A 24,539-nucleotide genomic window follows, 5' to 3' on the forward strand; every position below is an offset into this window, starting at 1 on the left:
GACTCATTATCATGGTCACTTATTATCACTCTTAAAAAGCCTTGAAAATTGCTGGAAACAAAAAGTTTCCTTTTCAAATGCTTTAAAAGTTTCAAAAATGTTAAAATGTGTGAAAAGTCTTTAAATTTTGTTATTATTGCAGGAAAGGGGAATGTTAAAAAAATATCAACGATTTATTTGCCACTGTTTTTTGTATTGTTTTCCAGGTTTTTTTTTTTTTTTTTTTGCTATTTTCCAAAAAGCTGATTTTTCTTCAGATAAATCTAATTATTTTGTGAAACTTTTTTTTTGAACAACCAGCTACAAATTTTGTGCGCTGGAGGAATGAACTTATTTAAGATGAACAAGTGACTCTAATTTTCAACTAATTATGCTTTTAATAAAAATCTTTTTTTGGAAACTTGCCTGCATCAAACTCGATTTCCTTGAAAATTGCTTGAATTTTTTGAAATTTCAATTCTTTTGCATCTTGTTAAAATTTTAATTATTTTAAAAGTTAGGAAGTATTTAAACAAAAGTTTCTTTAAATTTGCTTATTTTATTTTTTATTTTATTAACTTTTTGTTCAGTTAATTTTTAAAAGTTTTGTTTTTAAGGTTTTAATAATTTACCCTGGCAATCAGTTATTATGCCAAATCTGCAGCTTCAAATATTGGCATTCTTGATTTGCACATGGCTAAAAATGACGTATTAGATGCCAAAAATTTGTGAACGTTAGAGACTTGTATAACACGAACAATCATTGGGAGAACATTTCATCATATGTTTCGTGATAACATAGTCATAGCTAAACTTTAAAATGAATTTTGAAATTTCCTTTTAAATTATTTAAGTTATTGATTATACTACATTAGTCTTCAGTTTTATAATATACTTTTATTGTTAAGTCAATGGTAGTCAATCTGATCTTTACTGCCCACTATTGAAGATTGATTTTGAAGCTTTTTTTGTGTGCTTTAAAAGTTTTGTTTAATGTTGAAACATGTTTATGAACTAGAACCTAATCAGCACTTATCATTTTATTATTGTAAAAAGGTTCACTCTTTCAAACAGTCCTTAACTAGCCCATGAAAAACATCATTTTATCCCTGTAAACGCCTCGAAAACTTCTTGAAAATTGTTTTCTATTTTGTGTAGGAACCCCGGAATGCTTGAATAAAATTTAATAAAGCATGCAAATGAAGTAATTGCTCTTTTCTCAAATTTTTAATTCAATCTTATCCTTCAAAAATCAACTGAAATAATTAAGAATTTGAAAAGTAGTTACTGTATTGTTCTAGTTTGGAATGAAGCGCAATTTTGAGACCACTGCTTCTTTTGCCTCAGCTTATCGAGGAAAAAAGAGCACACAATATTAATTCTTCAATAACTACTGTTGCCATTCCAAAATTACAAATGAAAGAAACAATTAGTATCGAACATTTCATGGAGGTAAGCATATCATGGAGGAATTACTAAACTTGTTAGCAACAATTAAAAAATATATATCAAAATGGGGTAATTTTCAATTGCTTTTACTTAAAGCTTCTTATTGCAAAGGGAGTTCGCAATTTCTTCCCTTCATAAATCATTCAGGAAAATAATTTTATCTTATACAGCTATAAAAATGCTTCCTGTTTATGACATATGTATATTAGGGGTGCCCCTTCTTTTTGAGTGAAGTGTCACTCACATAACTAGCACATCAGATTAGTGGAGGGCCATATACCCATATACATACCTGGTGTTAACATGTCTTGTAATTTCTTACTTTTTGAGTAAAAGTTTAGTGCACAAAAATAATATTGTAAGTACCCAATTTTTTTTTCTTTCTTTTTTAAGTTTATCAGAGATGAGTATGATGCCTTGCTTATCACTTATTCAAGTGTTGAAGAAAAGAAACTAAAGCTTGAGAAAGAAAATCAAGAGTTAATTGCACGTTTGATTGAATTAAAAGCTGTAGATGCTGATAGACTTAATGCAGAAACAGAGCTCTTTCAAAGGTACTTCCTAGTTTTAATCTTAATCGCACTTTTTCATTTTTCAGCAGTCTAAGGTAGTGATTTTGAATATATTTTTTTGAAATTTTTATTGGTCTGTATGTAAAGCTCAAAACTCGCGGTCGCCAGTCGCCAAATGCGACCAATTTTCAAATTTTGGCGACCATTACTTTCACTTCAGTCGCCAATGTGGCTACCATTCAGCAATGCAACCTTCCCTGACCTATAATCTTGACATATGACCTCTCCCCAAATTCTTTTGTCCACTAAAAGTTCGGCTATCGGATCGCCGGGGATGAAGGGGGAGGGGGGGAATATTGTCCACTTTCTGATGTCTCTACGTTCAGCATTAAGAATTATTTTACCACAAAATGCAAATATTTTAATGTATTTTAAATACTATTATATTTATATGCAATTGTGCTTCTGAATAGAAACAAAAATCGCAATCACGACTGCAAATTCGTTACAAAACTTGCTATTTCGAAAACTGTGCTTTTTTACACGCGATCGTAAAAATAGACAAATTTCATACACCAATTTAGTAAATTATGCTTTTTTGATCTTAAATTCATTTTTTAAATTTATTACTCTTTAACAAATGGCTATTTCTTCGTTTTGCGGTATTTTTAAACTACACGTTTTCAAAATGGCGTCGTGTAGCTAGATTGTTCATTTTTACCAGTTAAGATGAAAATGTCCTTTCCAAAATAAATGAGAGGAATTAATTTTGTACATTTGGTTTACATATGAATAAACGAAAATGGCGCCTTTGAGTCAAAATGCATCGAGACAAGGTAAAAACGATATCACTAAAAAAAATTTTTTTTTTTTTGTGAGATTTTTGATTTTTTTTTTTTTTTCGAATCATATTGTTTGTTTTTCCCTTTTTTTTTTCTTTTTAAAATATAAAACCTACTGGATGAGAGGACATATCCTTTTATTTACTTTATTTCTCCTGAAAAAAATTGTTATTTTTAAGTTTCGCGGTAAATTTTCAAAATGGCGTCCCGCGTTTTCAAAATGGCGCCACGTTGTAGATTGTCCTTTTTCACCAGTTAAAAGAAGAAAATGTCTGTTCCAAAATAAATAAAGAGAAGTACAATTGTATTTATAAAACACATAAATAAAAAAAAAATGGAACCCTTGCGTCTAGAGAAGGTGGAAAGAATACTGCTGAAATCCTTTTTTTCTTCTGCTGGATCTTTTATTTCATTTTTTTTTTCCGTTTTGTTTTATATTGTTTGCCTTTCTTTTATTTATTGATTTTTTGACACTCAGTCTTCGATTTTTATAAAATTTTGCATGCATTTGAAAAAGCAAAAAAATATTTTTGTAGAATCGCAAATGGTTTAGGTTTTACATGCTGTTCAAGTTTTTGGTATTTTGTTTTCTTTATCAAGGAACTAACTCGTCTTTTGGTTGAAAGCTGCGATGTTTCTAGAAGTTTTAAAAGCTGAAAAAAAAATAATAACAATAATAATGATCTTCATTCTTTATTTATTTATCGTGATGTGTTTTGCTTAAAGATAAATTAATGCAGATTATAGTTTGCAAAAGATGTGTTAAATAATATCTGGGCAGGGGTGCCCGTTCCCCCCAAGTTCAATTCCCCCCCCCCCCCTCTAAAATGTTTCCTCAACCTTTTTTTCCTTTTTTATTTTTCAGTTCGCTTTTTATTTTATTAATTTTTTTAAATATTTTTTATTTACTTATTTATTTTAATTATCATTTTATACGAAAAGTTCTTTGCTACGCCAATGACATATACACACATACTAAATAAATAAATGGTATAAAATAAATTAAGTAATTTAAATTAAAAAGGTTGGCTATCATTTTTTGAGATTTGGCTACCATTTTCTGAGGATCTGGTAGCCACTGGCTACCAATTCAAAATTTGAGTTTTGAGGTATATCTGTATGGTGCATGTTTTTTTTTTTTTTATGAGTTTTCAAACCTTTTTTTGTAATCATCATTTTAAAAGTGCATTAAAGGTTTTCTGAATGAACATTTAAGGTGTTCAAACATCAAGCTATTTCATCTATTTATGGTGTGTCAAAATGGTTAGTTCATTCCTATAGCAAGATTGCTATTGAAAGAAGGTTTGCAACATATAAATTTGAGACAAAGCATGAAAAAAGATTCTCGTCTTCGTCAAAAAGCATGAAGAAAGTCTTCTAGTGATGTCCTCGAAGTTGATCATTTTTGTCTCTTTTTTTTTTCTTCATATTTATGTCATGTAATCTCTATTTTTAATTTCGTCTCTTTTTCTGCTATTTCAATCATAAGATTTTTCTTTATGATCCAAAATAGAGAGAAAAGAGACTTCTAAGATTTTTCTTTCTTCCTGTTCTATTTACAGTATCTATGCATTGAAGTGTGTAATTTTTTGCATCCTACTCATGATTTGAAATTTTTGTCTGCAAAGCATCAAACAATAATGTTCAGGTGGACGAATTTTTTTGAATATTATTTTCTTCAATCTAGATTTTAAAACTTTTTTCATTCCTGGAAGGAAAATCAAGTCCCATTCTTTACATTAAGAGAACCAATGTAACATTGATGCCTTTAAACTCCAAGTAAATTTAAGTCTTATTAAGATTTTTAAAATTTTAGTGATACTTAGAACATTTGTATAATTTTAGTGGATTTAAAAAATATTCTGTGGTGGATAATCTATGTCACAATTTGTGAAATATAAATCCTTAAACCCTGCTGCAAAAAATGAGAAAAATCCTTTTTTTTCAGCCTAACTATGCCAATGTAGCAATGCTTTCAGCAATGCAATTTACTCTTTCCTTAAACAATTACATTTATGCATGCTATAATCTTCCACATGGAAATTGAGTTAGTATTTTCTCAAGAATTAGGATTAAAAGTAGGAAAAGATAAATAATTACAAAAAGCAATTTTTTATTTATTTTTCACCAGTTAAAGAAATTACTGAGTGTAATATCTTAGGTTTTAAAACAGTTGAATTTCAATTGGGAAATTAGTCTTCCTTCAAAACGTCAAACAGATTTAACATTGCTACTTTCATCATTTTAAATGCACTTACTTTTTAAAAATTCCATATTTTCCATGTCACACGAATTTCCTCTTTTCTTCCTTCTCAGCAATCTCATGCTTTCATTTTCTTTAATGTTTTCTAAGGATCTGCAATCATGTTTGTGTATCATGTAATTGGACACCAAAGAATCCTCAATGAGGTTACAAATGTAAGGCTGCACATCTTGTCGTGCTAGACAGTTTACCCCCTCAAGCCAGATTGAAGGTTATGTATGTTAGGGGAATGATACTCTCGTAACTAGACTGAATCCATGTTTAAAACATTTATTTTGTATTTGCATTTGAGTGACAATGACTCAGTGCTTACCTGTGGTTATGTTTCTTCGTTTTCTGTGTACATTTTTGTGTATATCCACTATACTGCCCTGCTAAACACAAAAGTCACATCTGTACTTTTATCAAAATTGAGTTACCGTCAGTAGGTGGTTCTTTGTCATATATTTCATCTGAATACAATGTTTTATTCTAATTTGAGAATGGGAAATATTTTTTAAAAAGTCTGAAAAAGTTAAATCTGAATAAAATGCATGGAGGTGCAAAACATTAAATGGCAATTTCTCAATTTGAACTCAGCTGCAGATACCATTTTTGCTCTTAGCATGGCAGTATGCAGGCCCTTATGTTTTCGTTTACCTCAATTGCTAATGTTACCCACAGATTAATTAGAAATTGCCCTTGTTAAATGTCAACACCACAGGGGGGATGCAGATCCGTAGAAAGCCGACAAAACTGTTATGCTCTAAAAAGCGATATTTGTTTTTGTTGATATTTGTTATTTATTGTCCTAAAAATATCCTAATATTTTGCCACTAATTGTGACCTAAATTTTTCTATATCTCCACTCCGACTCCTGACTAGATGCCGTACTGCTTGTGGTGAAGATATGCTGTTGGGTTAAAATATCCAGACTGGTCTGAGAAAATACTAATGATAACAAAGTGGGGTTAGGGGAGGAGTGACCAGGTGGTGAATGGTGCTAAAGTTTTTATTTACCCCTGTTTTACTTAGTTACATCTTGAGCGGCCACCATTAATCTTGATCTTTAGTCTCTGGCAAAATTACACATACCTTTCAAGCAGATAACCTGACGAGCAAGAATGATTAATGTTTTTGTAAATGTTTTTGTATCTTTTTATACACTCAAAAAATAGTCTACAAGTAGAATATATATATATATATATATATATATATATATATAAAATTTCCTTACTGTTATGTGCATAATACTTGATATATTTATGCATGATAGTTTTGATCGTGATTAGATATTCTAGCTTTATTGAATCCGTATTGTTTTAGTCAAGGTTCGCATCTACGAGCTACAGCGAGTTTTTTACGCAAATTCGCCGGAAGGACGCAACTTCCATGAAAAATCAGTTGCCAGAGTCCCAGAAAACCCAAAAGATAAGAACCAGAAAAAAAAATTAAGAAAATGCTGAAGATCTATTTAGTAAATGCTTTTAAGCTTCAATGACCATGAGAATCAACAGAGAGGGATCAAAATGACCCTATCTCTTTATCAGCTATTCAAACACACCCCTATTGTTGACCAGTCAGTGGAGTTTTAGTGATAAGACTGGAGCTTACAGTGACCTCCTGGGCAGAGCTAAGGGAGCAAGTTCATAAATTCTAAGCCATTGTACTGTATTCTAAGAATAAGCTATCCCTCAACTTTTATCTTGAAGAAATTCCTGAAAATAGCAATTAAGACTAAAAGTAAGAGTGGTTTAAATGCAATCTTCATGATTAATACAAGACAACTGCACAGTAAAAATATAGCTATTTTGCATTCATGTTACTAGAATTACTTTTGAAAATCATTATTTTGCATCCCCAATAAAAGGAGGGGGGAAAAAAAGGCGAAGCACAAAGTTCTGAACTTCACATTTTTCTTGTTAAATTGCTTATAAATTCTTGAATTTTATACAAAAGCACTTTGACCTTGTTCTTTTTCTAGTAATTCATCTCTTTCTGATGGGCTATTTTAATTTGGACTTGTAAAAGTCGGGTTCGATCGCTCCATTTTGAAAATGGTGCAATTTCAAAAATATCACAAAAGCCAAAACAGGTATTTTGAACTAGTCAAAATAAAGACAAATATACTTATTTAAGATTGCCAATGAGCAATTTTCACACTCATATGAGAAAATGTTTCGTTTTTGCTACCACGATTTTGCGTTGGGTTCATTCGCTTGCGATTGTTTTATTATCATGTAATTGCCAATAATAATGTGGGAGGGGCTGTTCGCTTTTTTCACTAAGAAAAATTTCCAGGAAAACAAAGGTTAAGGGAGTGCTTTTTGCTTGATCAATCAGAGGCACTTGTTTTTTATTTTATGGTAAAATCCATTTAATCTCATTGTAACTGACCAAATAGTTTCTCACATAACTAAGTCTTGCATGTGTATTATTTGAAAATAATTTTACAAAAAATTAGGGGAAAATTAACCAATTTATTTTATTTCATGCCTTTTTTTCCCACGTATATATTTTTATATTACTCATTTATACGCTAAGATTTTCTGTTCAAAATTTAATTGGCTGATTTTTTCCACCCAAACCTATTTCATTAATGGTTCCATGGGACCCAGGTTACGGGTAGTTGAGCGTGAACACTGTTTAGTACAAGTTAAAAGCAATGTATTTAATTAGTTAAAAATATTTCCTAAACTCCTGCGTGCATTAAATTTTAAATATTTTTTGATTATTTGTTTTAAATGCATGGATGTTGGTAACACATCTGTATTAGTAAAATTATTGCACTTTTTATTATAAATTTTTTGCTTTAAGAGTGATGAGTCATGTTATAAATTGCTTTTTCATTTGTTGTGCCATAATGTGCATTTTGCAATTTTAATGTAAATTGCAGGCCAAAGATTGTAAAATTGCTAAGAAGATAAAAGGATACAGTTCACATGATGTACGGAAACCTTCAATCCTTTCTAAGTTATGTATGGTTTCTTTTTGTTTTATTCAAAAGAAACTTCAATAATAGGCAATGAATATAATATTTTAATTTTTTCATTAATAACTCAAGAGAATGAAAGTAATTATTTGTTAATAAAAGTGAACTGTGAAGAACATTAAAGTGCCTTTGTGAAAGTATAAGTCTTTTTCTACATAATTGTAATACTTGACGTAGAAATGTATTGAAAATGTGTTATTTCATTTTAAAACATGTTGTAAAGAGGTTTAAAAATAAATTGATATGTTTGCCTCTCTCTTTATTGTTTTAATTTATTTTCAATTCTTATATTAACTTTGTTGTGGAAAGAATTTATGCCTAATGCAGTTTTTAGATCAAACCCCACTCTCTCTTTTTGACTCTCACTTACATAAATAATTAGAAAATTTTATACTTTTCAAAGAAGAAAAAAAGCTTCAAATGTTTTTTTGACACTTTGATGTCTCTTTTAAAACTGATCAAAATCTTCTTTAAACCAGTGGAAATTAATGTATCTTCATGGACACACCCAAAGTTTAGTGAAAAGAGATTTGTACATTTCTGAAAAAAAAAAGAAAGTACCACACTCAGTAACAAGAAATGCACAAAACTTCATTAATTTTAAACTTCACACCAAAAACAGCATTACAGTCATCCCTCGCTACTTCGCGCTTCGACTTTTGTGACTTCACTACATCGCGTTTATTTTTTTTTTCTTTTCTTTTCAAATATAGTAGTTAGCCTTTTTTATGCGCTCGTGTAAACTTTTTTCTACAAAAGAATAACAAAGTATAGGTCTTTAAAGTAAGGTAAGCTTTTAAGTAAGGTCTGAGCTAGTTGTACTAGTTGAGGGAGTGGAGGTATAAAATCGCCGAAGAAAGTGTAGGGAATCGCTATCTCATTTTAACGGCTAAGCACTAACTGGAAAGTATAAATCACTGTAATATTACTAGGGGATAAGTACGTATGCAAATGGTCTTCAACAATGTACTAGCTTTTTAAGTTGTACACGTAAATGTAGAGAGAAGACGGGGGCACATATGATCACTAACAGGCAATTGATTCTTCATCGAACAAGTTGAGGTTTTTTCATAGATTAGTAGTAGTATGTAAGAACTGCGTGTGTGTATAGTTTATTTCTCAATAATTAACAATGTGATATCTATTATGTCTAACAAATCTAATTTTCTCATTTTGTGCAATATATTAAGTAATACAAATGTAATGGTGGCTAAAGGTGCTGTTTCATGTCTAGGGGGCTCTAACTATGATTAAAAACCTATTTAAATTGCCGTAAGTAAGTTTTATGCGATCTAATTAGAAAAAAATATACAGAATCCTACTTCGCGGAAATTCAGTTATCGCGGTAAAGTCTGGAATGAATTAACCGCGATAAACGAGGGTTGACTGTAATAGCCTTGAGTAATTACTTTTTTCACCTTTCAAAGTTTTGCTTTTTGAACATTTATTTAGTAATGATGTACTTCTGTACTTCAGTTTGATTTTGTTTTTTGGGTAAACCTATTCTGGAATCATTTTAATGTTTGAATTGATGGTGAATTTCTTGTAATTAGTTTTTGTCTAAAGATTTGGTTTAAGTTCATGTTACCTTGACATTTTGCCATGTTTTCATGAAGTCTATAAGACCTTCTATGGCATTTTCGTAGTTTGATGTGTGTGCTCCACTACAGAGCTGGCATGTGAGGGCTCCTTTCTTAACTCCATTGTGAGGATCTGTGACTATCCGCACATTTGACACATATTGCTGGCCTGGAATAAACATATGAGCTATGACTAAAGCCTTGACAGTTCCAGCACTGTTTCACTGTGTTTTTTTTTTAAATTCTTTGATGGTAACTTTTAAGTTATGGGTGAAATTTAAATTCCATACTACTTGGTTACATTTATTAAAATTCAAATGAATGAGGAAAGGGGAAGGAAGCTCATGCAGTGACCCCTGTGCAATTGAATCTGGAAAGAAAGATAAAAGCCCTGTTCATTCTTATGGTGCTGTAAGCAAGCAAGGTTTTTTTTTTTTTAATTATTTTGGTAGTTCTTAATGACTGCTTCGATAATTCTTTCTTCCAGGAGGAGGACTGTATGATTTCTTATGTGCATTTTATTGAGATAAGCTTTTAAGATTCTATGCACATTTGAGTAATATGGTTTGCTCATGAGTTTGTCATTGTGCATAAGCTTCCTGTAATTTTTCCAGTCAATTCTGTGAAAAGTTTCAGTTGCCTGTCAAGGACTGTGACATTGCCTATCCATGTTGGGGATACACCCCATTTCTTTCTTACTTGAAGTTTAAAATTATTATTAATATGAGTAGTTGTTGTTGAAATTTCAGGAGGGGGTGGGGGAGGGGAGAAGCATCTCCCTTCTAGTCTTCCTCTACAGATAGTGTAATTACTATCAAAAAACTTACTCCATTTGATAATTAGTGTTTGAGTTTTCTTTATTGTTAGTTTGTGAGGGGATTGCATTGGCAGGGCTGAAGAGAGTCACACCTCCGATTCATCATCAATTGTATTCACATTTGAATTATTTGATTCTTTTTTATTGTTAAATTTTTGTTAGATAAATAAGTCTTAACTATTTGTGAGCAATTTTAGAATTGATTTTATAATTGCTTGAATCATTTCTTGTTTTTTGAGTTTTGTTGTTTGTGTTTGGCATTCAAAAATAGGTTATTTAATAGTTCAGTTTTTTTTTTTGCATTATTTCTTGTAGAACTAACTGTTTTAACAGATTTAGCATTTTCATTCCTAGAACCATACAGTTCTATTCTTAATGTCCTTATTTCTACATCCTGAGCTTCTGATTTGACCTGTTAAATATCCAGATCGTTGCTTAGTTTTTGAATTGTATTCAACATTGTAATTTTACTGGCTTTAAATTTAGTATTGTATTGCTTCTTAACTGTTTTGTAATCACTTAAAGTTGACTTATCATAGTTAGATACAATATAGTTTAAGGAGCTTGCATCTACCTGTGCATCCTGCCAGTCCAAGGAACTTAGATCAGATTTGTTCTGGATAGTGTCATGTGATTTTATTCTTTTATTGACTCAGATCGCCTTGAGAAAATAGTTGAAATCTGTGAGATAAAACTAATTCTTAGATAAAGTTAAAAGTGAAGAAAAAAATTGACATTATATGATATAGATATATTGGAAATTTAAGCAGAGTGATGAAACTGGTATTCATCAGCAGTGAAAGTTTCATCCTATTGTGGGACACAAAATTTTAATAAGATTTGCTTGTACTTTGCAATAGCACATCATAATAAATGCACTGAAACTGCAAGCTACAATATGGAGCAGAAACAATTAAATTTAAACTCAACAAAATGTTTTATAAACTAGAATTGCAGTTATTTTAAAATTAGTTTAATACTAGAATTAAAACAGGGATTTTGTTCCTTTTATCAGAAGCCAAAGACTATAATGATAGAATTCTATCATATACCTGCCCGCAAAGAATTTTGCAAAACATTACTTACCTTATAATCCAAGCTGCCAAAAATATTCAACCAGGATATTCAAAAATATTCTGGTTGAGAAGTTTCAAGTCATTAGTCATAAAATGAACCAAAATCCAATATATGATACAAGAAGAAAAAAAAAAAGACTCAGATTTGTACAGGTCGACCAATATCCCTATACAGATTATATGAAACACCTCTCTTCAACTACCTACGTATGGCTTGATATAGATTAGAGAACAGTTAATGAGTTTCCAGGAAAGCAAATGTTTATTGGAGGTAAATATTGTAAAAACAACGTTTTAGAAAATTATTTTTAGCTGTTGTTTTTCATGTAAGGAAATTTCACAGTTTAAGGCAATGACTGTGCTGGCAGTTCTTTTTATTCTAATTGCTTCCAGAAGGATAATACCAATAAAAACTTTTGCTGAGGCAGAAAAAAATCATGTAGGCTCTTAACTTTGAATTGAAATTCACATCTTTTACCATGAATGGTGGTAAGGCAAAAAAGGTCCAATACTTTACTGATGCCAAGAACGTTATGCTTCAGGCTATTGTTTCTTATTTTTCTTTTGAGTGTTCAAGAACTGATAACTATTTTTGCTAAGTTCAGGAAAGTAAAATAATTAATGTGCATAAGATCAATGTATCAGCAGCAAAATGGTGCACGAGATTTGGCAATTTAGGGCTAAAATGTAGCACCCTTTGTAACACCATTGATTTTTTGAAAAGTGTGTGACTCAATGCTGCCTGTGTGTGGGGGGAGGGGAGGGAAATGATGGTTTTAGGGGGATGTCAGAACATTTTTGGAAATCCTCAGGACTGGATGTTTGCCCCTCAAGGTTTAGAAGGGTGAGACAGCAGAATGGCTTCCCCTGGATGTCTTGTATCCAATGTACCAGTATTGACCTGGTAGACATTGCCAGTCTGGAGGAGATAGGGATACAGACACACCCAGAAATTATTTATTTAAATTCAAGATGATTAAGAATTTTTCTATAAACTATTCTTTTTTGATGGCAAGATTTTAACCTATTGTATTGGTGGCTGAACAAATGAATCTAAAACTGACTCAAGTTATATGGAATTCTTAAATCACATAAAATCAAAGAAGATTGTGTGAACTGAGACATGTCACTTAAAAAGCTTATAGGCTGTTGAAGGTCAAAGTTTCTGCTCCATATTAGAGATGGCAATTTTGTTCTTTTTAATGATCCGTTCATCAGAGGATCATTAATTGTTTTGACCCATTCACTGAACACGTTCATTTGAACAACTTTGTTCATTTACAATGTTGCATGTGATCACTGCAAGATATACTCACGTACATACAAAATGTTTCATTATACCAGCAATGTTCTTTTAAAGAAAAACAACTAAAATTAGCTAAAAGTAAAACAATATGCCCAAAAAAGTAATGCATGGAAAAATATTTTATTTAGGTTCTGATATAGAAAGTTCACGTGTATTTACGAATAGATCATATATAACGATAAAAGCAAAAAGAAAAATATCTGTAACTCAGTCAGGGTACCGAATAATTTAATTTTAAAAAGAGGACTAGTTAAATATTAGGAAGCTTCAAAATTATCCCGCCGTTCCCATGGGATTACAAAAAAAAAAAAAAAAAAAATGCTGCAAGTATTAAAATGAGGAAAAAATTGACTGTAATAATCCCTATCAAAATTCTCAGGAAACTGAATGTAAAATTAAGACTTAGCAATTGCCAAGCTAGTTAAAAAGAAAGCCAAATTAATATTAGATGGTAGTTAATAGGGATATTTTAGATAGTAGACATAAAGATTGTCAGCAAAGAGATAAAAGGAATTTTTAGAAATAATTTTGGCGACAGAAAGCTTAAGTAGGATTTTAACAAGTGTGTTGGATAGGAATTGTAAAGTCCAAACATTTTGTTAGTAGCTTGAAAAAGTTACAAAAAACATTACTAATGGACACATTGAAAAAATGCAAATGAACTATAACAGTTAAAGAAAAATATGAATAAAACAGAAAGTAAAAATGGTTCGAAATGAATGCATGTATTATATTGTATTGAGAAAAAGGAAATTTGTGATTGATTAAAAGTTTGAAGATGATTCTGATTGTAATTAAAAAAAAAAAAAGATGCGGTTTTATCACAAGTGCAATACAATAATCCAAACTGTTCACTGTTCAAAAGAAAAATCATTCATTTTTTAGGAGATCTTTCTGACCGGTTCATTTTCATTCTTTTAGACCTGTTCCTTCATTAACAACACATCCCTACTCCATATGCAAGTATCTGTGGAATATGTCGGTTAAAAACTTTTGAAACATATTCCACCAAAAAATTGTGTAAAATCAAAATGAATATACATTAAATCAAAATATTTTTTTTAAATCGTCAAAAAAGGAGAGTTTTACATTTTACTTTTGAGATGAAATAAAAGAAAGGGGGGGGGGGGGGGGGCTCAACCTAACCAACCCCTGTGACTAGAGGTCTATTGTGCTAGTCCCCAAACAGTAATCTTAAAACAGATCAGTCGCTGATTAAAATTCAGCAAACACCTAATTAAATTATGACGAATCTCACATAATTCAAGTAAATGATGACCAAGTTGTTCAAACCTATAGGCAGAAAACAATTCACAATCACACAGGGTGAGAGTAATTGTTCCCTCATTAAAGAGGTAACCTCAGCAAATTGGATCATTACTGACACCCATTATAGCAAGGTGCCGCTTTAAGGTGTAAATACCTTTAAGAAGACCAAAAGCCTTCTTAATACTATTCTTGTTAAGAATCCTTTTGCATTTTTGGCATGTGATCCCCAGAGAGAATCAGCTCTGTCCTCTTTAGGATGACAAGCTGAATATATTCAATTTCATTGAGACATAACCTCTCAGCGGGGAAGGTTTCTCTCTCAACAGCCATCTTAAACATCCTCACTGCTTGAGCATAAGACTGTGGCTGACTTGTCCTTACTCTTTAAGATACAGTAGTTTGTGCAAGGGAAGGAGTAGAAACCCCCAACTGAAGACATTTGGTTTCTCCTACCTTCTCAGGAATGGTTGGTCCAGTAGCTTACGCCTCCTGTACTAGCCTCCTCCTCCCCTGTCTGTGCCTGTTGCATTTTTGTGCTTAAGTGAGTACTCCCTGCCCCCCTACTGCAGAGTCGGTGGGTTTCAGACATGCACCCTTATCCCATCAAGTTGGTGGGTTGCAGACATGCACCCTCACCTCCTCCAGCAGCAAGGTTGCTGTTTTTTTTCTTTCATGCCTGCAGCCAGCTCCATAGGAGCAAGAAACTGGAAGGTGGTAAATGATCAACATCCGCACAACTACCCTCTACAAGTAAAAGGCAAATTACGAGGAGGTTTGGCCGGATTCCTTTAGGGGAATGTTTATGACATTTTACAACCCAGATGCCATCCATCCATCACCACTGTGCCTCACACTTTAGATTGGGTGTCTATTTTACACGCATGGACTACGTTGGGACTATTCTGCTCCGGTCACTGAAGAGAGTTACTTTTGAGATACCCTGGGTTTACAGTTTAAAAAATTTCTTGTGTCCAAATTTGTAAAACTATTCACTGTGTAATTATTATTATTTTTAATTTAACTTGATTTTGTCCAATTTCAGATTAATGCATTTGGAGAGGCAAAAGTGTAAGGAAAAACTATTCTACAGACTTGTCTTCGCAAAAAAAAAAAAAAAAATCTTGAAGTAACAATATTTTTTCGAAAAAAAAAAGCAAGTGGCGTTTTTGTTTATTTGTTAACTTGTTTAAGAGCAAACAGCATGTGCTCCTAACGAGCAATCTAATGCTAAGCAAAAGATAAAATTCAGAAGTTTTACCAAAAGCTAATTAATATCGTAAAAAAGTAGTCAAAAACTTCGTACATTGGAATGAGTAAAACGACACAATGTGTATAAAGTACAAATAAAGTATTAAAATAGAGTTAAAAACTCAGCAAACAGCTGTTTTGGGGCTGTCAAATGCAAGCGCCTTCATCAGTGCATAAAAGAAGAAAAAGGAAAAGCCCACACAATGTAGACCAAACGACAATAGCTAATTAATATCCTCTCCATGAATGTAGTCATATGTTGAATAAATATAGAGTTCGTATCCTCCTTCAGAACTTCTCCAATACTCTTTCATTTAGGAAATTTTTTGAAGGACTGTTCAAACTCCTGCATTTTGGTCTTTCAAAGCTCTTCCTTTTTTAGTTTAAGACTGTATAATTTTCTTCAATGACAATCATTTAAGACATGTAGATTTTCAAGCTCTTCAGATATTACTTCCGACTTTGCATATCTTCATCAAAAGTGATGATTCATCACCTAAACCTTTACACTGAAAATAAAAATCAGTGTTTCACCAAATCCCTAAAATCATCTAAGATAGCCTGAATTTGAGTTTTAAGTCTCTAGTTTCAAAAATATTTCTAGAAAGACCCATACTTTTATGTCACCAAAGACTTCAAATTCAGAAATTTTTGCGGAGAGCCCCCCCCACAGGGTCCTTTGCACAAAAGATGACTAAAAATTTGGCTTTTAACACTTAAGTTTTGAAAAATATAGGAAGGGGAACCCCCAAATTCCCTTTATTAACCCAAAGATAACCTAAATAGCAGTTACTTCATCTTGGAAACATTTTCATCTGAGATCCCCCAAACCCTGACTGTTACATCATCTAAGACAGTTTAAGCGTTTTTATGACTTAAGCTTACAAAATTCCTGAGAGAGAAACAAGTCCCCCCCCCCCCCATTATGAAATTGAACTAAAATTAGCTTTTTGAATCTCCAGTTTGGGAATTTTAACTATCATTTGAAAGCTACAGGGTCATTCCACAGTATTCAGTGTTATATACGGGACAGTTCAAATTCTAAAATATTTATTGTTTTCACTGTAAAAATGAAATTCACAAGGTTTTCTGTTATTTTCTCTTATTTGTACTTTCCCAGAGAAAAAAAAAACTCAAATGTTTCAAAATTTGGTGGTAAAATGCCCTGTATGAAACACTGAATACTGTGGAATGACCCGGCAGATAAATTGTTATGTTTATCTTCCATTTTGAACCTTTTCCAAGCCAAAAAAATCTCTATTCTTGAACACTTGTTGACAGAAAACTTACTTCACATCGTTTAAATGCCCTCCGAAGTGTCTTCAGGTTGCCAAACTGTTCTCTCCTCTACATATTGTATGAAATTATAATATTAGAAATCTCCTCCCGCCTCCAAGTTTTGTATACATGTACTTTGTATATTGCCTTCTAGTTTGTCTTTCTGTTATTTAAAATGTTTGAAAGCATTACATAGATTTACTATATTAAGTAATATTGTGTTAAAAACGACTTGATTCGGAAATAAAAATTTGGCATGATAAAAGTAGTTCTTCAAAATTTCATTTTTCTCTTTCAAAACTCCTCTTAAACTTCTTCATTTTTATTTATAAAAATGAACACAAATCCTGATGTTGGAAGATGAACAAATATTTCTCAGGGCCACAATTGATATTGTAGTTTGAGGTTTCACAGCCTTTAATTTTGTTACATGATGTGTAATTTTAAGTTCTTGTAATTAAAATTACTTGTGTTGTACTGTAGCTTCAGCCTTGTTTTCTACTTATTACAACATAATTTTTTAAAGTTATTATCATTTTGGAAAAAAAGATTTATTGGATGACGTTTCATTTTCTTCCTTTAATGAATTTCCTGTTGCAAATGTTGCTGTTGTGGTCAGCAAATTGATTTTTGAAAGCGTTTTTTTTTATATTCAGGTACAAAATTTGATTTTGTAGGATTTTTCTATTGGGTTTGGTTTCCTTATTCCTTCAACGTTTGTTTTTGTTAGTTACTTATCTAAGAAAATAATTTGATTTGTCGTACGATTCAATTGTGATTGTTCTTCGTAACGTTTGTGTTATAGTATTGCTTATTTGGCGAAATATTTTAAATTGCAAAAAAAAAACCTGCTTCACTCGCTAAAAGGCAGGGTTACTATAATGTGGTTGCTTGGCGTGTTAAAAGATGAACTATTCAGTTGAAGAATTATTTTGAGTTTTAAAGCTACTGTTAATCTTTGTATGTGTTTTGGTTAAAAGTTTTAAATGCCTAACATGCAGGTGTGTATGCATTTTAGTTGAAGAAAAGTGATCATTTATCATCAGAGGGGGGTGGCGTGTATTTTTTTATTTAACGGAATTCTTTTAAATTCTGAGCACGGGCATCCCCGTGCGGGTACTGCTAGTAATAAATGATACAAAACAAAATAGCTGATATTAAGAAAAAAAATAATTTATTATGTTAAAGAACATTTCAGTATGTTGTAAATAAGTATTTGATCAAAGGTATGTAATAAAACTTCAAATAAAAATAACTGGTGCTTATATATAGTACTCCTTGTCCTTTGTGTGAATGTGTAGTTGTGCTGTGAATGTTTGTCTACCCTATAAACGCATCCTTATGGCATGTGTGTACTGTAGAAGTCGGACTTCTCACCAAATTACAGTACAGTTGGAAAAGTGTAGCAGCGCACCCCAAATTGCTAGCTTAGCTGTCATACATCAACAACAACATGTCAAGTGACACATGTTCAACAATCAGGCTTGAACAACAACAAAAAAAAAAATCTACAAAATTTCCTGACAGATTGCGGAAAAATAACAAAGAAATGAAAAATTTTAAGTTCCCCGATTTCAAGAAATGCCTCAAAACAAAAGCCAGAATTTTATTTGTTCATATTTAAGAATTGCAACAGATCTTTCTTCTCAATGATTTTCTTCATGCTACAAATTTTAATAAAAGTGTTGTTCAACAATGACCGTGATCAACGATGAATTTCTAATTGAAGGCGTACCTACATTTTAGCATGAAATTACTTAAAAACAGTTATAATTCATGATCTAATTAGGAACAAATTTTATCTGATGCAGAAAAATCAGGGGTTTGTATGGATATTTTGTTCTATTTTTTGCGAGCATTTTTTACCTCCTGTATCAGAAAAATACCAGTTTCGGGTCCTAAACTTACAATTCGGACGGTTCGATTATTTTTAGGTGTTCAAAACCCCCCGTACATTCCTTCTCGGGTGCCCTAGTACCACCAAATATGGTCGAGATCCGACGTAAACTGGGGATTTGTATAAGGAATATACACACATATATATACATATATTCATACATTAACATATATTCTTGGTTTTATTTATATAGATGTTTTATAATAGGACAATAATACTTTTTAGCATCTTAAAAATTTTTCAGAAAATATCTGGAATAATTTGTTAGCGTAGGTATAAAAACATTCGAATTGAGCTGTTGCACACTAGGATCACATTTTTGTTTTAAACATTTTAAAGTTGTTAAATATATATTTTACATTAAGTATCTTTTGGGTTTAAGAGATTTGTCAAATTTGCCTGAGAAAGGGATGTTATCCTCAGCAAGGAAGTGGTACCAACCATCTCCTAAACATAATGTCTGTTGTTTTTTTCTTGCTGCTCAAAGCATCAGGGAGCTATATTTCTAACACATTTGCAGCTTTACAGTGGGAAACTAAAACAGTTTCTCGTTCATCAGTTTCTTCTGCATTTTGTGACTTGTTCTATACTACAGAGATTTCTTCATGTGTATGTATGAACTGATTGACTTCAATATCTCAAGACAACCAACCACTCAGTTACATTGTGTTCAGTTGAGTCTTCACAGCTTAGGATACATTTAATAAATACTAATGAAAAGGGGAGACATATCCCTGTTATATTGCTTTTCAATCAAATTTTAAAAGGTAATAGTATTGAATTATATTTTACATGTTTATTTTAGCTACCGTCTTTTTCTTCACCATATTCATCAGAATTTTGGGTAATCAGAATTTTTTGTAGTTTGAACAGGCACCAGTTTTAATCAGCAAAGTTCTCATCTGTTTTTCACTGAACAGTTTTTCACTATGCCCTTCAATGCACTTTATTTTGATAATACTTTAAATGCTAGTAGCTGTGGTTTGAAATAAGTGACATGATAGTATGGAGTATCAAATTTGGAGCTGGGGGGGGGGGGTCACACAAACAATCAATTTTCAGTCTATCACTTTGGAATAAGTAAAATTCATGCTACAGATGCTGTACAATACATCAATGTTATTTGTTGAAAACAGGTTTCTCCTCTCATGAAGGGACGGTATGATTCCCCCCCCCCCCAAAAAAAAAGCACTGTTTGTGCCTATATGGAGAGCTCGGAATCCGACGGTGGGTCTAACTTTTCATAACTTTCCTATTTCATAGATATATAGGGTTGAAATATAGCATATAATGGTTTATTTCAATGTCGGTTGTCTCAGTAATTAGCAATGCAATGCATATGAGGCTTTCTGGTTGTCATTGGTCATTCTCTTAAATAACTCATTAGTTTTCAATTACCATGTAAAATTCAGTATCCATGTATGAAGTAGTCACAATTTTGTCGCAATATTTAAAAAGTGTATGAAAAATTTCCGTGTCTGTATCCTGTCGGATACAGAGACTTATGCAATTGAAACATACCATCATATGCTATATTTCAATTGCATATATCTAAAAAATGGAAAACTTACACAAGATGAGACCTCCAGCATCGGATTCAGCACCCTCAATATATATAAGAACCATATTATAAATTATTTTCTGGAAAAACAAGTTTATTCTGTTCCATTGTCAGTAATAATGGACAAACTCTAGCCTTGTAGAGATAGTGCCTTCTTATGGCCATTGTTACTGCTGCATATCGTTCTTAGTGGTTGTATCGCTTAATCTCTTTGCAGTATCACAAAAGGAAAACCCCACAATTTCCTAGTCTTTTAATTCATAACTTCATTCTAACTCTAGTGGCTACTTTTACTCCCTTCATCTTAAAGGCATTGTTGACTAAAATTTAGTTCACAATGTCCGGAATTTAAAAAATGTTCTTTAAGTTTACATTGCATCTTTAAAGCAAATGTTATTTCCATGCTTATTAGTTTCATTTCTAACACTACTCTTGAAATTTGAATGGACATTATCATTCATTGTGCAAATATTCCCCAAAAGACTTTGTTTATACACTCCTGTTTGTGAAAATTGCAACACCACGAAGGACTTAAGCGAGTGAGCTGAAAATTGCAGGAAATATAAAGTAGGGCATGTTATGCAAATGATTAGAATTGCAGACAGGTAGCACATGCGTATGCTCAACAGCCCCCTCTGAACGGTGGATCGAATCGAACATAAATAGACAGCTGTAGCGAGGTGTGTATGATTATCGGTGGTTATATGCTAGAGTAAATGTTAACTGAATCTTTACTATGCATTCAAAGAAAAAAAGCAAAATTTGAGCAAATTTCGCAGTTCGAACGAGGCAGAATCGTCGACCTTCATGAAGCTGGATTGTCTTATTGTGCAGTAGCCGCTCGTGTGCAGTGTAACAGCAGCACAATCATGCATGTTTGGAAGCAGTGGACGGACGAGGGTCGGACAGCTCGGAAATCCGGGAGTGAACCTTGAAATGTGACGTCAGCTCCCGATGACAGAGACCTGGTGCGTATGGTGCTGATGGACCGCACAGCTTCTTCTAGACAATTGGCACAGTGGTCAACAGCTACAGGTGTTTCATTGTGTGCTTCATCAATTCGGAGATGTCTGCTGCAGCGTGGGCTTCACGCAAGGATTCCTTTATACAGGATTCCTCTCACACAAAAACCATTGCCGCTTGTGGCTACAATGGGCCAATGTGCATAGGAGCTGGCGTGCTGATTGGAAGCAGGTTGTCTTTTCTGACAAATCCTGCTTCAATTTGTGGAACCATGATAGCCGAATTCGTCTCAGGCGCTATGCCGGTTAACGGCACATTCCGGAGTGCATTATTGAATGCCACAGTGGACGAATACTCGGAGTTATGGTCTGGGGTGCCATAGCATATCATGGACGATCACAATTGCTATGAATTGTGGGCAATTTGTACAGTACCCGATGCATAAACAAAGTTTTACAGCTCCAAGCTGTTCCTTTCCTGCAAAGATTGCCAGGGGCTGTATTCTAGCAGGATAATGCCCGTCCACATGTCGCCAGGACTGTCAAATCCTACCTTGATTCGCAGCAGGTACCGCTTCTTCCTTGCCCTGCATATTCCCCGGATATGTCGCCGATTGAACATGTGTGGGATTTTGTTGGGCGGCATCTCGCTCGTGATCCTCGTCCTGTTGCTTCGACAGACGGACTTTGGTTGCGCATACAAACAATATGGAATACTCTTCTGCAGGCAGATATTCAAACTTTGTTTCACTCCATGCCAAGTTGTGTAACAGCTCTTATTGCGACGCGTGGTGGCCACACAAAATACTAATTTCTACCTCATTTTATTGTTTGTTTGGTTTGAAAATGTAATCATTTGTTTGTACCATTACCACTCAACTGTGTATTAAATTTCATTCAACTATGATGTGTCCTTCATGGTGTTGCAATTTTCACAAACAGGAGTGTATAACACAAATCTTTGTTGGTGCTGAGATTTTATAGATTTTATTTTTTGCTAGTGTTTAAGGTGTGTGTGTGTTTGCAAAAGTGTTTTGCTATATTAAAAAAAGAGTCAAAATATTTGATTGTTTTTTCTATCAATGTTTATTTTGTGTGTGTGGGGAGGTGGGGTGTCACCTTTCAGGTATGAAATGCTACCTTTATGCTGTTTCTTAAAGTGAAACTGTTTTGAAAAATGTTACTATAAATTGATGCACATATACTTCAATGTAATGAAGTTAAGAGTAGATATTGGTTTTAATTTTGATGTATTATTTTTTTTTACTATTTTTGTTTTCTGATTAGATATATTAAATTTAAGAAAAACTCTTTATTCTCATGTTTGAAAAGATGTTTATTTGCCTGAACTACTATGGTTCTTCTACTGTAATGAAATTTGTTAAACAACTGAACTTTACATGACCTTTTAAATTTTGTGCTTTTAACAGAATTTAAACACTTGTTTATTCAATTTCCAAACTGAATAATTGTGAAATGCAATGTTTGTTTTCTTTTGTTTCTCCCCTCTTGAAGAAGTTTGATTGGTCAATTACAGTCGGATCTTGCTACAACGCGATCCGACTTACGGGAAATGACTATAACGCGAATTTTTCATATGTTGTAATGAATTTTTTATTGTGGACACAAATTGCTCGCCTGAAACATGAAATTTTTTTCAAAGGAGCGGCGGAGCGTTAGAATGGGCTTCGTTGACACTAAATATTGGTTTTGTGAATGGACTTTCATCCCTTTAGCATTAGTGAAAGCGAAAGTTCACACACTGTATAAGTTTAAACAACGCTTTGCTGTAGTTTATACAAATAGCCTCTTTGATTCTTAACTTACGTGCTTTTTCATCTGAAGTTGGCGAAAGTGGAAGGAAAAAGAGAAAGTTTCTGACCATTGAATTAAAGGTCAAGATTCTCAATATGCTTGAACAATTAAGTTTCAATACTCAAGCTCGCAGAGTAGTGTCTGACCGAAATACAAACATCATGAAAATGGGAGCTGCTCTTTAATTGTTGCTTAAAGATGCCAGAAAGAAGGGTGTTCCCACCCTGCATAAATCGTTACCTTAATCATTTTAAAAATTATAATTAAGTTTACGATATCTACTGTCCAGTGCTAATATAATGTAGTATAAAACGTAATGAAAGTACCGTACTGCTTAAATTCATGTCTCTGACGGATCATTGATTTTGTGCTTCATAACAGCAATTTATGATAAATAGGTTACACATTCAAACTTGTCAGTCAGCTGCCAGAGCCGCTTGAGTGAGGGTAAGTTTATCGTGTCTTAAAGGAAAACATTTTGACACTATTGTTTACTGAGAGCTCCACGACCAAGCAGCTGAAAGCCTCCTGAAAGACGCCTTTCAGAAATGCTTCCAGTCATGGAATCAACATTTGGATAAGTGCATTTCTTGCCAAGCACAATACTTTGAAGGAGATTAAAAACCCAATAATATTTTTGAATAAAAACATTATTTTTTTTTTGATAGGTACCTCGTAAGTGGGTGTGATTTTTGTTGTTTTCCGATAAAATTTGCATAGAGTATACACTCTTTTCCCCCTCTGGAAAAATTCAAAATGACGATCCTGCTCTTAATGCTATTACCCCCTACTGCAAGTAACTACTGCTTCTAGCCAAGTTCCAATTACCTATCATCTTGTTAAAGTTGTATTCTTTCTAATTTAAAGATATTGCTCATGGGCAGAAATGATCAAGATCTTAAATATTTGTGAGATTATGAAACAAATATTCCCCTTTAGTTTGGTTTTAAAATTTTTAATTTTTCCGATAAATGTGTGTGTGTTTACTAATTAGAGTGTGTAATAGCTAAACTAAAAACTTTTCTCAAGTTTCAAAATTCAATGAAAATTTTTTAACACTTTGATAATGCTTAAAGAAGCTTTGTCTTATTTATTTATTTTTCCCTTTATTTGTATTGATTGTAATGCATTCAAGATATGATTCAGCTTGATTTTGATAATTTGAAACTTAATTGTAACTTTCTAAGTTCTAAAGCTCAATTGAACATAACTTGTACATTGTTATATAAGACTATGGGTAATAATATGTACATACCGTAACTATCAAGCACCAGCTCAAAAAGTGAAAACAAAATGTTTAAGATATACTAGGAAAGTACAAAATTGTATTAATGAGAAAGGGATAAAGTTCTGACATTTTCTATTGGCCAAAAACTTAATGGTTTTAGAATTTTATATTTTTCTGAGAAATATGTTTGCTAATTTTAGAGTGAGTAAAATAGCATTTCTTTGGTAATGTGTAATTTTAATAGTTTATTTTTGTTCAGGAACAAACAAGCAAAGCTGCAGAAAGAACTAGAAGAAGCTGCCAGAGAACCTGTCTGTATTGATACTTCCAAGTAAAGACTTTACTTTATCTATATATTTATGATGTGTATATATATATGCTTATCTACCCTATTATACCCATGGGTTGTGTTTATATTTTTGTATCCTCTCTGTTGGCCTCTCTGTATATTATTTTTAATACCAAAAATTATAGAATGTATAACTT

At 32.5% G+C, this 24,539-nt stretch overlaps 1 protein-coding gene across 1 annotated transcript in view; it reads left to right on the top strand.

The window, feature by feature from the left end:
- The window catches only part of LOC129219017 (autophagy-related protein 16-1-like), a 126,267-nt gene that overhangs the window by 48,297 nt on the left and 53,431 nt on the right, over positions 1-24,539 (top strand). Inside the window, exons 6-7 of the mRNA XM_054853337.1 lie at positions 1,822-1,982; positions 24,313-24,384. Coding sequence (XP_054709312.1) covers positions 1,822-1,982; positions 24,313-24,384 — 233 coding nt within the window. The remainder of the gene's footprint in view (positions 1-1,821; positions 1,983-24,312; positions 24,385-24,539) is intronic.

The sequence above is a fragment of the Uloborus diversus genome, chromosome 3, assembly GCF_026930045.1.
Source record: "Uloborus diversus isolate 005 chromosome 3, Udiv.v.3.1, whole genome shotgun sequence".
Lineage (NCBI taxonomy): Eukaryota > Metazoa > Arthropoda > Arachnida > Araneae > Uloboridae > Uloborus > Uloborus diversus.